The 18,046-nt window shown below is 41.9% G+C and overlaps 1 protein-coding gene across 4 annotated transcripts in view; it reads right to left on the minus strand.

Moving 5' to 3' along the window:
• Positions 1-755: 755 nt before the first annotated feature.
• The window catches only part of LOC134355372 (membrane cofactor protein-like), a 49,130-nt gene continuing 31,839 nt past the window's right edge, over positions 756-18,046 (minus strand). For 2 of the 4 annotated variants that reach the window (XM_063065155.1, XM_063065153.1), the window contains 4 exons: positions 13,739-13,777; positions 11,492-11,573; positions 6,014-6,132; positions 756-3,427 (listed from right to left, as the gene is read on the minus strand). In XM_063065155.1, the coding sequence (XP_062921225.1) occupies positions 6,042-6,132; positions 11,492-11,573; positions 13,739-13,777 (212 nt within the window). In that variant the 3' untranslated portion in view covers positions 756-3,427; positions 6,014-6,041. The remainder of the gene's footprint in view (positions 3,428-6,013; positions 6,133-11,491; positions 11,574-13,738; positions 13,778-18,046) is intronic. The other 2 variants (XM_063065157.1, XM_063065156.1) reach the window with 1 other exon arrangement.

The raw sequence follows: 18,046 nt of genomic DNA on the forward strand, positions 1-18,046 counted from the left end.
TGAACTGCTGCTGCTGTTAACAAATTTCATGACACCTGTCAGTGATAATAAACCTGATTCTGATTTCCCATCTCACCTTTAAAGTTCTCTCAACCTGTGTACAACATCCATTATTTGCTTAACAACTATATAGCTTGGGAGGCCCCAGAACCATCGCAAAAAGATTCCCAATTGAGTAAATATTTAGAGTCCTTGTTAGGATACATCCAGAGTATCGATTTAATTTCTGATCATCCCATCATAGGAAAGATGTGGAGGCTTTAGAGAGGGTGCAGTAGAGATTTACCAGGATGCTGCCTGGTTTAGAGGGCATGTACTATAAAGAGTCACACATAAAATGCTGGAAGAACTCAGCAGGTCAGGCAGCACTATGGAAGAGAGTGAACAGTCAACGTTTCAGGCTGAGACCCTTCTCCAAAGAGGTCTTTTATGAGAAGACAAATATCAGAGTTGTATCATACACACATACTTTGACAATAAAACAAACCTTTTTGAAGCATGCTGTCCATACCCAGCCTGACAAACCTAAGTCTCTAAATTCACCCTGTGTGGTTGCCCATTACAGCCAATGAACTGGCATTGTAATCCCCTGAATTATAGCTGGACACCATCACACTTTCAACAGGGAAGGCCACCTCAGGTTTCTAGGATCTGGCCACCAGGGTGAAATCCCAATTAGAACAGTGACGACCGGTTTATTGTTCAAATGAGCAGCCTGCAACAAAGGTAACCATTGGGCAGCATAAAAGATAGAAGAGAGAGAAATTAAAAAGTGCAATGATTTTATTAACATGAGCAGTTGAGATAACAGCACATTGAAACTATATTTAATGCTTAGGCATTTGGTCCAAAGCTGAACAGGCTCCTTTAGACAACAAGTCAATCAATTTTCACTGTACTTTGAAAGTTAAGCTGACAACTGGGTGGTACTTTGAGATTCAGAACTTACTAAGTCTTCGACAATAGGTCTGTTTTATAGTATACATGACCTTGAAAAGCACTGCAAAATAAACAAGTAGTGTTCTAAAGTGAAGAGCAACAGGATGAGCCCTGCCCATCAAAAACAAAAATATTGTAACAGCGGATACAAGATGCTACTGTATCTTTCGCACAGGGACCGTGAACTTAGTGAACAGACGTGTTGAGTACATTCAAAAGTATATGGCAGCTTCAACCATAATTTTACTAATAAATAACATCAGGCATATAATAAAAACATCAAATTTTAGGTATAAGTTGCGAATATAACTTGTGCAAGAATCCTGTTGCACTTTATTTGGTTTACAATTATAAAGTGAAAAATTAAATCACACGCCAAGAGCAATTCTATTGCATCTTGGAACTTCTAAATAAGTAAGGCCACAATGTGTACTATTTGCACAATAAACTAGATCTTTAATCCACTATGGACAAAACTTTAAATGCTCTTGTTATCTGTGCGACTCCCATCCGTTCACCAATTAAAACTGACAGGATTTGTCACCCAAGCTCTGATTTCATCTGAAATTTTCCCTCCAGCCTAGTGTAATGTCTAGTCTGGCCTCAACCCTCCTCCCGGCAGGTGTTCCCTTACTGGATCTTTAGCTCTGTCTCAAACTTTATGCCTCTAAACTCCCACTCTGTTCCAGCTTCCTCACAACTCTCCATCTTTAATTTTCCTCAATCCTCGGCTTCTACAAATCCAGACGTTAATCTGCACCCAGTGTTAGCAATCAATAAAACCAATTGAATCAACCAGAATGATATAAAGACAGATGATATCAGGGAGAGCTACATTCTACACCTGCGGCTTATAAAAGACATTATTACATATACAACACAAATTAGTTTATGCTAATTTGTGTAGTCAATTGGCAAAGAATATCGAGCATCATTACAATTTTACAATTTTCCTTAAAAAAGCCAATCAGCATGAAGAGCAAATAGTACGTCTCTAAAGTTATTTTCGATAAGTGCTCTTCATTTCGACATCGTTAAGGTGCTGCCTAGAGGCTCTGTGAAGCTCCTGTACCACAGAAAAGCCCAACAGGTACTTGCAAATTTCTACATCTCGTTCAAAATCAGAACATTAACATCTATTCAGCAAAGATACAAGGGCCAATTAATAATAATAGTGAGTGAATGGTGGTATCAGCTCCTCCACAGACAGTCCCAACCCCGGCTGCGAAGGCAGGTGTGTTGGGCATGGGCTAGCAACCGCTTCCCATAAAAACCCAGAGCCACAGAAACACCACCAGAAGCTACAAAGGCCTCATCCCTGGGAGAGCGAGGATCTTCCCCTAGAAGATGGGCCACACCTGGGGACAATTGGAAAGATGTGCACAGAACAGAGGACCCTGGTGAGCAGCTGTCAGAGGCCTGTGTCCCAGTAGGGGTGAAGGGTTTAAGTAAGAATGGTGGTCTCACATCGGGTGGCATGGGAAAATTCTGGCCTCTTCTACGAAGGACAGCGGTTCAGTTGCACCACTCAAGCGACCACCTACTTGTTCGCATTGTTCAGAACTGCATGCCTTTGCAGGGGCAATTCTACTCCAGCATTAGTAGTGGCATATAGACTAACAATGCTTTGCCAGGAGCATCTTGGAAGCAGCACACAGGAAAGAGAAAGAAATCTGCCTTTTGTGCTAAATTGCCAAAGAGCAAGTTACAGTCCTGCTGTGCAGGACTTCAGTGAAATTAATCAGAAGTTCTAATTAAGTTTTAAAATCACAAGTTGGCTTTTTCTTTTGAAGCATTTGTTTTTTTTTGCACCTTTGATGGTGGAATGGTTTCGAATAAAATGTAATTAACCTCAGTAAAGCGGTTTATTACCAATGTCACTATCATCTGCCCAGATGTTTAAAACAGGTTGTTGGAACAAACTGAGACCATCTGAACAAGAATACTCTGGCACTGGTTTTGCGACTTCAAATGCACCCACAAATTGAAACATCAGATTTAAATATTAAATAGCACTCAGACACAATTAACAGACCCAATAATTATCTTCATCTGGAAAAATCCCTATCAATTATGAATTCAGAAATAGCATGAAACAATTATAAAACTTGGAACCCTCAGCAGATACTGGAATCAGCTACCTCCGGCTTCCAAATGGGAAATGTTTTCAGGCAAATATTACTAAATAAAAAGATTATCTATGTCTTCTTTACAACTGATCTGAAGTTTCATAAACATTCCTTTGCAAGAATGGGAACATTTCCATTTGTTCTGCTGCTTCATGAGCTGGCACACAATTTCGGCTGTGTTTCAATGACTGAGTATCCTCATCTTTTATTAAAAAAACATTAAGGAAATGCAGAGGATTCAGCAGGATTTGCTTAAACGAATGTCTATATAGGATACATTTGTTCACACAGCAGGAGTAGCTCCAGTTCCACACCTCGGCCATGATTAATCAAATTCAAAATAATTTCAAACCACTGATCTGTAGAAGGAAAGAAAAAAAAATTAGAAGTGTGTAATGTAGCGTAGAAAGAGTTTAGTTAAGAAGTAGCTTTCAAAAGTCTAAACGGAGATCTGATAGGGATTTATAAGATCATGAGAGACAAAAATAGAGTAGACAGACAGCATCTTTTCCCCAGGGTTGAAATGTCTAATACCAGAAAGAATACGTTTATGCCATGGACCCCAGGTTGGGAACCTCTGATTTAGGGTAAGAGAGTAATTTCAAAGGACGTATGTGGGGCAAGTTTTTTTTAAAAACACAGTGGTGGGTGCCTAGAATGTGCTACCCGGGATGGTGGTCGTGGCAGATACTTTTAAGAGACGTTTAGAAGGCACACAAATGTGAGGACAATGGAGGGATATCGAAATTGTGTAGGGAGAATAGATTAATTTAATTGATTACTAATTTAATTGGTTCGACACAACATTGTGGGCCAAAGGACTTGTTCCTGTGCTGTACTGCTCTCAGTTCTAAGTCACAGAGTCAACCAAATAGTAAAGCCAAGGAGTAACATCATTCATTTTCCACCGGGAAAAATCAGCTCTGCAAACCTAAGTTATTTGAAATGAAAAGCAGAAATTCAACAATGACACTCCACAGTTGCAGTCTCAAAAGTTAAGTTTAATGTAATCTATGAAGTACTGAAGTTGGTGAGGACTTCATTCCTTAGAACACAAGAAAATGAGGGGCGAGTTATAGAATTATGAGAGGCATTGATGATGTGGATGGCAAGTCTTTCCCCCACTCATTGTCATTTACAGTTTTTTATCATGTATTGTAATGTACTACTGGAGCATAACAACAAATTTTAGAATGAATGTTGGTGATATTAAACCTGATTCTGATGGCGGGGCAAGTATTTTGTTAAATACACACAATGGCAGGTGCTGAAAGCCATCTCCATGAGTGGTGGTAGGAGCAGATACAATAGAAATGTTTAAGAGGCATTTAGTCACATGAACAGACAGGGAATGGAAGGACATGGGCCAAGTGCAGGCAGATTGCATTAGATTAGCATCATGGTTGGCATAGCTATTGTTCCACCTTCTAAACTTCTTATTTAACTAGTTATCCAGTTCGTAACCACCTTATGTTGCCTGCGACTTGAGCCAGAGAAAGGGTACTACACAGACTAAGACTACTTTGTCACTGAGTCTGTGCCAGACAGGGCTTCCCAGTATAGGCCCACCTTCTAACACTGGGCTCACATCACTTCAGGATACACTTCCTCACATATATATCCAAGTACTGTTTAGGTACGGCAAGTGCTTCTGCCCTATTACCTCTCCTGGTCACTACCGCCCTTTCAATGAAACTGGTTTTTCTTCATCTCCCCCTTTATGCTTGGCCGATTGGTCACTCTACCCAGACCCAATGTCACTTTGTGCACTTCAATCAAATATTCTCTCCATCTTCTTCATTCCAAAGAAATTAACCATAAGACAAGGAAGAATTAGATCATTCAGCCCATCGAGTCTGCTCCACCGTGTGAAAATGGCTGATTTATTATCCCCTCAATCCTATTCTCCTGCCTTTGGCACCCCTACTAATCAAGAACCTATCAACCTCCTCTCAAAATATACCAAACAACTTAGCCTACACTGTCACCTGTGGCAATTTGATAAGATCCCTCCTTATTCTTCGAAACTCCAGCGAGTACAGGCACAGAGCCACCAAATGCTCACCATATGCTAACCCTTTCATTCCCAGGATCATTCTTGTGATCCTCTGCAATACCAGCACGTCCTTTCTCAGATAAAGGACGCAAAACTGCTGACAATACTGCAAGAGCAGTCTGATCAATACCTTATAAAGCTGCAGCATACATCCTTGCTTTAATATACTAGTCCTCTTGAATTGAATGCTAACACTGTATTTGCCTTATTCACTACATACTCAACCTGCAAGTTAACCTTTAGGGAATCCTGCACAAGGACCCACCAGCCTATCCAAATGTGCATCAGAAAAGGTTTTCAAGTACTGGCAATAGTTCACTTCTCACAACTCCAAATCTGTTGTTTTTTTTATTTACGGATCCAAGACCTCAGCACATCAGAATGTTTGCTGCCATCTTGGGGCACTGGCCCTCCTGTATTATCCCCAACCTCTGGATTAAATTCTCTTCCTGACCAGCAGGAAGGTGATCAGTATCTACCAAAGAAGTTGGAAGGTGCTCCTTCCCCTTTCCGCCAGCTTGCGGGTCACCATTCAGCAAGGTGTAACACCTTCCCAGACCCTGATCAGTGTCACATGAAGCCGTGGATGGGGTATATCACAAGTCCTGGTTCTGCAACCACTGATGCCAGGCAGAGAATCTCTGAAGAGTATTGATAATGGCTAGGGCCACCCGTCTTGTGAAGACACCGCCCAGAAGGCGGCAGTAGCAAACTACTTCTGAGGAAAAACTTCACCAAGAACAATCATGGTCAAAGACCACGATTGCCCAATGCTACATAATGATGATGATCAGACTTCTAACTCTACACTGACTAACCCTCTTTGAAACAGTACTTTTAAATGATTAAATTTTTCCCCAATCACCGCTGGAAATATAAAACCAAATACCTTTTTTTAAAAAAAAATTTGAAGTATATTACTGTGTCCTTTCATCAGCTGCAAGGCGCTGCATCTGATTGGAAAGCGCCTCTTCTTTCTCAGGGTCTCTTTTCTTGTTTTTTGTCAGACTAAAAAGAACACAAGAACCAAGGGACATGAGAAATCCACCATTCAACCTTTCAAACAAGCTCTGCCAAAAATGATATAGGAATTATAGGCCGGTTAGCCTAACGTCGGTGGTGGGGAAACTGCTGGAGTCAGTTATCAAGGATGTGATAACAGCACATTTGGAAAGCGGTGAAATGATCGGACAAAGTCAGCATGGATTTGTGAAAGGAAAATCATGTCTGACGAATCTCATAGAATTTTTTGAGGATGTAACTAGTAGAGTGGATAGGGGAGAACCAGTGGATGTGGTATATTTGGATTTTCAAAAGGCTTTTGACAAGGTCCCACATAGGAGATTAGTGTGCAAACTTAAAGCACACGGTATTGGGGGTAAGGTATTGGTGTGGGTGGAGAATTGGTTAGCAGACAGGAAGCAAAGAGTGGGAATAAACGGGACCTTTTCAGAATGGCAGGCGGTGACTAGTGGGGTACCGCAAGGCTCAGTGCTGGGACCCCAGTTGTTTACAATATATATTAATGACTTGGATGAGGGAATTAAATGCAGCATCTCCAAGTTTGCGGATGACACGAAGCTGGGTGGCAGTGTTAGCAGTGAGGAGGATGCTAAGAGGATGCAGGGTGACTTGGATAGGTTGGGTGAGTGGGCAAACTCATGGCAGATGCAATTTAATGTGGATAAATGTGAAGTTATCCACTTTGGTGGCAAAAATAGGAAAACAGATTATTATCTGAATGGTGGCCGATTAGGAAAAGGGGAGGTGCAACGAGACCTGGGTGTCATTATACACCAGTCATTGAAAGTGGGCATGCAGGTACAGCAGGCGGTGAAAAAGGCGAACGGTATGCTGGCATTTATAGCGAGAGGATTTGAGTACAGGAGCAGGGAGGTACTACTGCAGTTGTACAAGGCCTTGGTGAGACCACACCTGGAGTATTGTGTGCAGTTTTGGTCCCCTAATCTGAGGAAAGACATCTTTGCCATAGAGGGAGTACAAAGAAGGTTCACCAGATTGATTCCTGGGATGGCAGGTCTTTCATATGAAGAAAGACTGGATGAACTGGGCTTGTACTCGTTGGAATTTAGAAGATTGAGGGGGGATCTGATTGAAACGTATAAGATCCTAAAGGGATTGGACAGGCTAGATGCGGGAAGATTGTTCCCGATGTTGGGGAGGTCTAGAACGAGGGGTCACAGTTTGAGGATAGAGGGGAAGCCTTTTAGGACCGAGGTTAGGAAAAACTTCTTCACACAGAGAGTGGTGAATCTGTGGAATTCTCTGCCACAGCAAACTGTTGAGGCCAGTTCATTAGCTATGTTTAAAAGGAAGTTAGATATGGCCCTTGTGGCTACAGGGGTCAGGGGGTATGGAGGGAAGGCTGGGTTCTGAGTTGGATGATCAGCCATGATCATAATAAATGGCAGTGCAGGCTCGAAGGGCCAAATGGCCTACTCCTGCACCTATTTTCTATGTTTCTATGTTTCTATGTTGTCCCAGTGTATATGATGAATAAACTCTTCTTGGGCTTCCTCTTGTCATCTGTTCCTCCTGATTGGTTTGTCCTCATCCAAACAGGTTTCCCCTGTCCCAACTCGCTTACAATCAAATTACAGTCCTTACTTAGGGCAACACCTTTATCTTTGTTAAAATTATTTTTCTCCAGTTTTACTTCAATAGCTTCCTTCACCAGGCGGTCCCAAAAGCCATTAGCATGGCACAGTAGTATTGTGCTGCAGTCAACTGTGAATACAGTGTTCCACTACCGTCGATTTCTCTAGCTAACCTCCTGTGCTCCTTAATACGGGTTTCTACCGTGTGCCCTGTCTGGCTGATAGACGCTGTTCTGCATTCACAGGAAATCCTATAAACACTCTGTTACTTGCACACATTACTGCTGAACATTTGCCTCAATGACATTTTCCTATACTGGGAGAGCCGAGGACCAGAGAGCACAGCCTTCGAATACAAGGACTCCTCATCTCTGTCTCTTTAGGACAGAGATGGAGGAATTTCTTTAGCCAAAGTGGTGAAACTGTGGAATTCATTATCACAGGCACCTGCAGAGGTGAAGTCATTGGTTAATACTTAAAATGGAGGCTGATAATTCCTTGATTAGTAAAAGAGCATCGAAGGTTACAGAGAGAATGGGGTTGAGAAGGAAGATCATCAGCCGTGATCAAGTACAGAGCAGACTAGATGGGTCGAATGGCTTTATTCTGCTCCCGTGTCTTTGATCTTATTTTCCTTGATTCCGTTAATGGGCATTTCGAGCTAACTAAGGAGGTAGTGTCATAGAGTACCACAGTACTTTGGCCCATCTAGCCTGTGACAGCCCGTTTTCTGCCGAGTTCCATCCACCTGCACCTGGACCGCAGCCCTCCATGGCTCTCTCATCCATGTATCGACCCAACCTCTCTTCAATGTTGCAACTGAGTTTGGATCCATCATTTCCACTGGCAGCTCACTCCACACTAACACCACCCTGAGCGAAGAACTTCCCCCTCAGGTTCCTCTTAAATACTTCACCTTTCACCCTAAAACTATGACCTCTAGCTCTAGCCTCACCCAACCTCAGCATTTACCCTCATTCTACCCTTCATACTTTTTGTAAGCCTCTATCTAATCTCCCCTCATTCTTACACTCCGGGAAATAAAGTCCGACTAACCTATTCAACTTTTCCCTATAACTCATGTGAAGTCCCAGCAACGTTCTTGTAAGTAGCAACATTCTTGTAAATTTTCTCTCAACTCCTTCAGTCCTATTGATATTTTTCCTGTTTTTCTGAAACTGCACAAAATAATCCAAATTTGGCCTCACCAATATTTTATATAACTTCAACATAACATCCCAAATTCTGCACTCAATACTTTAATTTATAAAGCCCAATGTGCCATAAAGCTCTCTTTACAGCCCTATGCAGGACTTGAAGAGATTATGGATCTGTATTTCCAGATCCCCCTGTCTTACTGCACAGCTCAGTGGCTTACCATTCACTGTGCAATGTCTGCCCTGGTTTGTCCTCATCAGGTGCAACACCTCATACTTGTCCGCATTAAGTGCCATCTGCCATCTTTCAGATCAGTTTTCAAGCTGGCATAGATCCCGCTGCAAGCTTTTAATGACCTTCCTTCCCGTCCACTACACCCGCAATTGTGGCGTTATCGCAAATTTGTTAATTCAGTTTATCACATCATCTAAATTATTAACATAGTTGATAAACAAGAGGACCTAGAACTGGTTCCTGACATGTTGACCATCCCTAATCACACCTTGTCTTTCCATATACTTACATATCCTGTCCCCCAAAATATTTTCCAATAATTTACCCACAACTGACATCAGGCTCATGGATTGGGTCTCTTAAAGAACATTAAGGTGGATAAGACCCCTTGCATCTGATGGGATATATCCCAGGGTAGTGAGGCAGGCAAGAGATGAGATTGTTGGGGCCTTGACAAATATCCTCCTGTACTCTCCAACCACAGCTGAGGTCCCAGAAGACTGGAAAGTAGCTAATGTTGCTTCATTATTCGAGAAATAGTTATAATCCTGGAAACTATAGACTCACGTTAGTGGTAGGGAAGTTACTGGAGAGCACTTTTAGAGATAGGATTTGTGAGAATTTGGAAAACCATTGCCTAATTAGGACAAGGTGTTACGAACTTGATAGGGTTTTTGAGGAGATAACAAGTGATTGATGAAGGTAGAATTGTGGATGCTATTTATATTTTGGTAAGGTGTTTGCACAAGGTCTCTCATGAGAGGCTCATTCAGAATCAGGATTAATATCACTGGCATATACTGTGATATTTGTTGACTTTGACTATAAATTGCAATAAATAATAATAGCAAAAAACCATCAATTAAAGTGTGTATGCATGAATGTTCTTGCATACGAGCTGGATGAAAACACACGTGGGTGGGTATGTAAGTTTGCAAATGATTTGAAGACTGGTTGTGCCGACAGTGTAGAAGACTGTCAAATGATAGTGGGATATAGATTAGCTACAGATATGGGCAGAGAAATAGCAGATAAATGAGGAGTGTTTCACCTTGGGAGTTTACATTTAATAATGGCAAGGCCATTATAGAGGAGTAGAGGGATATTGGGTTCATAACTCCCTGAAAGTGGCGACACAGGTTGACAGTGATGAAGAAAGCAGACAGCATGCTTATTTTTATTAATCAAGGAATGGAATCAGGAAGTTATGTTGCAGCCTTATTGAACTCATAAGACTGCATCTGGAGTATTGCATTCAGTTCTGGTCACCCCATTATAGGATGTCGAGGCTTTGGAGAGGGTGCAGAAGAGGCTCACCAGGATGCAGCTTGGATTAGAGGGCATGTACTATCAGGAGAGTTTGGACAAACTTTGGTTGTTTTCTCTGGAGCAGCGTGGCTGAGGGGAGATCTCATAGTGGGTTATAAGATGATGAAGCAAAGACAGAAAAGATAAGACAGTATCTTTAGCTCAGGGTTAACAGCTCTAATACCAGAGGGCATACATTTAAAGTGAGAAGGGGCAAGGGGAAAGGACATGTGCAGGGGGCAATTTTTTTTACCACCCAGATAGTCATACGTGCCTGGGATGGAGGCGAGGTGAATACAATGGAGGCAATCAAGAAGTTCCAGATCAGCACATGAACATGCAGGAAAGGAAAGAACATGGACATTGTGGACAGGAGGGTTTGTTCCTGTGCCTATGTTAGATGTAACCCAGGGCTCTCTCGTCTCTACTCAAAAGGGAGGTCATTCAGCAGAGAAAATGTTTAACCCAGAGAGTGGCAGATAACCCAAATGAAAGTCTTTACCCAAGAGGACTGCGGAGTCTCAATCTCCAAACATGCCCATGTCCATCATGTACATATTTGAATATTAGGAGCCTCATTACCTGCAGAAGATATTCTCAAACTACTCCTTTTTCAAATGGGGTTGCTTAACACAAAGAGAGGGGAGTGGCTTGCACGTCCACTGTAGAATTCACCAAGGACACTGAACATTGTAGTCAGGATTGACTTTGACCCTGTAGAGAATCAGGAGGGTGATGGTGCTGAGCTTTAATATGTCAAATGATGGGAGAACACAAGGTCTCATCATAGCTTAAGTTAATTATGTGTGCAAGGTGTCCAGTTATGTTGATCAGAGTGCAGAACTTGTGGACAATCATATCAATTCAAAGATTTTTCAAGTATCAAAACAGATTCAGACTCCCAGATCCAATTCTCCTTTAGGTAAATCTGAATGGAATTTTCAGCAGACAATTGTATCATTAAAAAGAGTGGACTGTGGTGAATTTAGAGCACTAGATAGAATTCAGCATCTAAAAAATAAATCAATAAAATATAAAACACAACTTACCTTCCATGGTTGCAATATCTCCTGTATATACATCGTATCACGATGGGTATAACAACAACAACAACAACTACAGCAAGTAATGCTATAAAAGAAGATTAAACACAATGTTAGATTGGCATTATCAGTAAAGACTTGGACAGACAATTCAACTCTCACCTCAGTAGCTGTGAGAGGTAATTTGAGCTTCTGCCAAGTCTGACAACAAATCATAACTCTCCTGTCTCTTTGCTTGAAGGGGAACCACCAATTTCTCTCGTTAACCACATTAGCTAAAGTGCCTTGTCCATGAATCTCATTGCAATAGCTATACAGCACAGAAATTGATCCCCAGCCCCACCTGTCCATACCGACCAAAGTGCCAACCTGAACTAATCCTATTTGCCAAAGTGTGGCCCATAGCAATACAAACCTCTCTCATGTATGCACATGTTCAAAGGTAATTGTAGCTGCCTCAGTCAGGTATAATCCTCTAGCAGCTCAGTCTGTATACCCACGGACTTGGCCTTCACTGCAGTCTGTGGCAGCCCATTCCACAGATTCACTACTCTAGACTAAAAAAAATTTATTCTCCTTACTTCTATTCTAAAAGGTAGCCCCTCAGTTTTGAGGCTAAGACCTCCATTGCTGGATACACCCACCAGAGGAAACATCCACCCTATCCAGTCCTTTCAATATTCGATAGGACTCAGTGAGAACACCCCCCGCCTCCACACCAGTATTCTTCTTTAAAACTTAATCCACTCATCTCAAAAGCACGCCCTCTGGTATCAGGCATTTCAACCCTGGGAAAAAGATGCTGACTGGCTACTCCGTCTATGCCTCTCATAACCTTATAAACTTCTATCAGATCTCCCCTCAACCTCCGCTGCTCTAGAGAAAACAGCCCAAGTTTGTCCAACCTCTCAGTTCAGCTCAAACCCTCTAATCCAAGCAGCATCCTGGTAAATCTCTTCTTCCCCCTCTTAAACCTCGACATTCTTCCTAAAATCAGGTGTCCAGAACTGTATGCTATACTCCAGAGGCGGCCTAACAAGAGTTTTCTAAAGCTGCAGCATAACTTCCTGACTTTTGAACTCAATGCCTCAACTAATAAGGGCAAGCATGTCATGTGCCTTCTTAACCATCCTTTCAACCTGCACAGCCACTCTCAGAGAGCTATGAACTTGGACCCCAAGATCTTCATGTGGTCTCAGAATGTGAACTGTAGAGTACAGCAAAGATGAGGAGCCTTTGGAGGTGAAGAGATTTACCTGGATTACAGAGTATTAGCTACAAAAGATTGGACACACTTGGATTGCTTTCTCTGGAGTAGCAATGGTTTGAAGTTTGTAACGATGGTTTTGGGGAGAGAGAAGGGAGTTGGGAGTTAGGCGTCAGGTTAGGGTTTAGACGCCAGATTAAGTTTTGAAACAGGAATGTGGAGAGGTTAGAGGCCAGGCCTCCACTAGGTGTGAAGGCCAGCAACATGAACATGGGATGAAAGACATTCAGAGTCCAGCAACATGACGGACGACAAAGGATATCTGTGGATGTTGGGCTGTCTCAGATCACCAGGACTGGATGTCTATGTGAGTAGAAGGCACAAGGAGGAACAAGGTCAGTTATCAGAATAAAGTACTGACATTTATCACCAGAAATACTCTCATTTACCACTACCCTCCCTTCTTCTAGTCCCCACATTGGCCGCTTACCTCTTCTCACCTGTCTATCACCTATCCCCTTCTCCTTCCCTTTAGAACATAGAAAATAGAAATTTACAGCACATTACAGGCTCTTTGGCCCACAATGTCGTGCCGACCATATAACCTGTTCTTGAGACTGCCTAGAATTTCCCTACCACATAATCCTTTCACCTATGGTCCACTCTCCTCTCCTATCAGATCCCTTCCTCTCCATCCCTTTACCTTTCCCACTCTCTTGGCTTTACCTATCATCTTCCACTCCTCCCCACTTTTTTTATTCTGATATCTTCCCCCTTCTTTTCCAATCCTGATGAAGGGTCTTGGCTCAAAGTGTCAACTATTTACTCCTCTCCATCAATGCTGCCTGACCTGCTGAGTTCCCCCACCATTTTGTGTGTGTCGCTCAATTACCACTGTTGCCTTCTTCACAAAAAAACTCTCATTTATGCCCTTAAAGGATTTCAACTGTCATCATTTTCTGTAAATATTTGTGCATGTTTATGGTCGTCACTAAAAAAATGTACATATAAGATAAAAGCATGAATTATTCAATTTTTTGACTTACCACAGAGTACATTTTGATATACAGGGATGGATTTAGGAGCTGTAAAGGAATAATATTAAGGTTAACATAATAGTCAAAAAACAGAAAAGTGAAAAATACAAAAAACTGCAGAAGCTGGAAATCTGTAATAAAAAAAATGCAGCCTCTGTGGGAAGAGGATTACAGCTGACATTTCAGGTCTATGACACGTTGTCAGAATAGAGGGGAGATGCACAGAAACCCAGTCACCCTGACATGCAGGCATAAGGCGTAGAGACCATGTCCAGACAGGCCTGCAGAGAATTCCCTGCTGCTTTGCATTTGTCCTTTGTGATGTTCTTTTGTCTGTTCAGTCACTGCCTTTCGATTAATGCAATTCCAGCAAGGCAGTGAGATGACTGACGATAAAGTATCTTGCAAGGGGATGAAAGATGCTATAAACATGCAGAATTAACCTTGTTAAAAGCACAGAATCGGAAGGGAGGATGCACAGTAGCAGAGATGAGTGGAAGAGCTTTGGTATGTGAACAAAAACATTCAAAAACTTCTATAGATGTACCGTGAAGAGCATTCTAACAGGCTGCATCACTATCTGGTATTGGAGGGTGGGGGGTGGGGTGGGGCTGCTATTGCACAGGACCGAAAGAAGCTGCAGAGGGTCGTAAATTTAGTTGGCTAGCCTTGTGTATTAGCCTACAAAGTACCCAGGACATCTTTATGGAGTGGTGTCTCATTTAGGCAGTGTCCATTATTAAGGACCTCCAGCACCCAGGGCATGCCCTTTTCTCACTGTTACCATCAGGAAGGAGGTACAGAAGCCTAAAGGCACACACTCAGCGATTCAGGAACAGCTTCCTCCCCTCTGCCATCTGATTCCTAAATGGACATTAAACCCATGAACACTACCTCACATTTTAAAATATATATTATTTCTGTTTTTGCATGAGTTTTAATCCATTCAATATACATATACTATAATTGATCTACTTATTTATTATTTTATTTTTTCTTCTTCTATTTTATGTATTGCATTGAACTGCTGCTAATAAGTTAACAAATTTCATGACACACACCAGTGATAATAAACCTGATTCTGATTCTGAAGAGCAGGAAGTCAGGGTGTGGAATGTCTTCCTTCCTCATTACTTGCATCCGTTCATAGGAACAAGATAAGCTTGAAGACGCATTTGCAATATGTCGAGCTAACTGGCTGGCTCCACTAACTGAACTGGTGGGAAAACTACAAGGGAAATTCAGGGCAAATAATGGTTCAAGGTGGTGGTGCAGGGGGTGTACAGGAAGGGGGAGCCGGGTAGTGATGTAGAAGTTGGGGCAGAATAATTAAGACAAATGCCACATATTCAATGTGTTAGGAACAGCTTCTTCCCCACCGACATCAAATCTCTGAACGGACAATGACCCATGAACACTACAGTACTGTTCAAAAGTCTTAAGCATGTAAAAAATTCTTTAAAGTGAAGCTGCCTTCAAAAATAATGAAATCGAAAAAATTACTACAAAGCGCAGTAAATAGTTTAAAAAACTAAATCAAATCAATACTTGGTGTGACCAACCCTTGCCTTTAAAACTGCATCAATTCTCTTCGGTACACTGTTGTGCAGTTTTGTAAGAAAAATCGGCTGGTAGGTTGTCCAAGCATCTTGAAGAACTTGCCGCAGTTCTTCTGCAGACTTTGGCTGTCTCACTAGGTAATCCCACAGAGCCTTGATGATAGGCCACAAGACACTGGAGCAGTTAGACCATTCAGCCCATCAACTCTGCTCCACCATTTCGTGATGACTGATCCATTTCCCTCTCAACCCCACTCTCCAGCCTTCTCTCCATAACCTTTCACACCCTGACTAACCAAAAGCCCATCAACCTCTACCTTAAATATACCTAATGGGTTGGCTCCACAGCCACCTGTGGGAACAAATTCCACAAATTCGCCACTCACTGGCTAAAGAAATTCCTTCTCATCGCAACTCTAAATGGCTGCTGCTCTATTTGGGACTGTGCCTTCTGGTCTAGACTCCCCCACTACGGGAAAAATCCTCTCCACATCCACTCTGTCTAAGCTTTCAACATTCAACAGGTTTCTGAGAACACCCTCCCGCTCCCCCGCAATTCTTCAAAAATTCCAGTGGGTTCAGGCCCAGAGCTATCAAATGCTCCTCATATGATAACCCTTTCACTCCCGGAATCATTCTCATGAACCTCCTCTGAACCCTCTTCCATGTCAGCACTTCCTTTCTCAGATAAAGGGCACAAAAACTGCTCACAATACTCCAAGTCGCCAGTGCCTTATAAAGCCATGGCATACATCATTGTTTTTATATTCTAGTCCATTCAAAATCAATCTAACATTGCATTTGCCCTCCTTACCACCGACTCAACCGGCAATTTAACCTTTGGGAAATCCTGTACAAATCCATCTGCAACTCATTTTTGAATTTTCTCAGTTTAGAAAATAGTCTACACTTTTATTCCTTCCAAAGTCCATAACCTTACACTTCCAGACACTGCATTCCATCTGCCACTTATTTACCCATTCTCCTAATCTATCTAAGTCCTTCTGTAGCCTCTCTGCTTCCTCAGCATTACCTACCCCTCCACCTATCTTCATATCATCTGCAAATTTCTGTCATTGACATAAAATGTAAAAAGAGGTTCAACACCAATCCCTGCTGAACACCAGTAGTAACCAGCAGTCAACCAGAACTGGCTCCCTTTATTCCCACCCTTTGCCTTCTGTCAATCAGCCAATGCTCTATCTATGCTTTCCTGTTATACCATGGGCTCTTATCTTGTTTTGCAGCCTCATGTGCAGCACCTTATCAAAGGCCCTCTGAAAATCCAAATGCACAACATCCGATTCTCCTGTGTCTACCTTGCTTGTTATTTCCTTGAAGAAATCCAACAGATTTGTCAGCCAATATTTTCCCTTAAAGAAATTATGCTGACTTTGGCCTATTTTATCATGTCCTTCCAAGTACTCCGAAACCTCATCCTTATCATTCGACTCCAACATCTTCCCAACTATTGAGGCAACTATAGGCTAACTAGCCTATAATATCCTTTCTTCTGCCTCCCTCCCTTCTTGAAGAGTGAAGTAACATTTATAATATTCGATGATGTCGAGATCAGTGCTCTCTGGAGGCTATTACATCTGCTGCAGAACTCCTTGTTCTCCATTTTGACCTTGGCCTTGTGTTTGGGATTATTGACCCCTGCCGCAAAATGAAGTTAGGACTGATCAGAAGCCTCCCAGATGGATGAGAATCTGCTTGTACTTCTGAGCATTGAGAATTCCACTAATTCTGACCAGATCATCAACTCTACAGTCCCAAACCTGCAGGGAACCTCCACCATGTTTGACTGTTGGTTGCGGACACTCCTCCATGCAGTGCTCTCTGGCCCTTCTATGGACAAAACCACCTCCTGCTTGAGCTGAAAATTTCAAATGTTGACTTGTCAGTCCAAAGCACTTGTTGCCATTGCTCAGCATCCTAGTCCATGTGTTTTTGTGCATAGGTGAGTCTCTTGGCTTTGTTTCCAGTCAGAGGAATGGCATTTTAGCAGCAACTTTTTCATGAAGACCACTTCTGACAAGACTTTTCCAGGCTGTAGAGGGGTATACTTGGGTTCAAGTGGTTTCCATGAATTCAGAGCTGATAACAGTACTGGAGATCTTTTGATTTAGAAGGGACGTCAGTTTGATGCATCTCATTTGTTGGTCTCAGCTTCCACTACATTTCTGGTCCTCAACCTTGTCTGTATCTTTGTGCTTCTTCAAAAGAGCTTGGACAGCACATCTTGAAAATGCTGTCTGCTTAGAAGAGACCTTGCTCATGCAGGATGACCATTTTGTGTCTTGTGGCTATGCTCACTCTTGCCATGGTGTAAGAATTTATCATTTGAAGGTTAAATTGTCAAATCTGCCACAACTTCAACATTTAGTTTAGTTGACCTTTGTCCAGTTGGATTCTTTCTATACCCATTTATATTTCATTTAATCAGTTTAGTTCATTCAGGTCATTATACCACTGATCATTAGCATCCTGTTTATTATCTTTGTTTAATCATGCACTGGGTTGTATACCTACAAAACAATCAGGTTTTTATTTGAACAGTCACCTATAACTTAATTTGTTACTTTCGTCCACAACATACAAAAATTTCTCTGTAACATTTAATTTTTTGGAAAATGAATCTTCGGAAATCTAAAATTTGTTCTTTTCTACTGACACACTAATGCAGAAGACAAAAAAAATTTACGAAAATCTAGGGTGCATAACACTTCTGCACAGTACTGTTTACTCTCTAATT

Source organism: Mobula hypostoma, chromosome 13 (genome assembly GCF_963921235.1).
Source record: "Mobula hypostoma chromosome 13, sMobHyp1.1, whole genome shotgun sequence".
Taxonomy (NCBI): Eukaryota; Metazoa; Chordata; class Chondrichthyes; order Myliobatiformes; family Myliobatidae; genus Mobula; species Mobula hypostoma.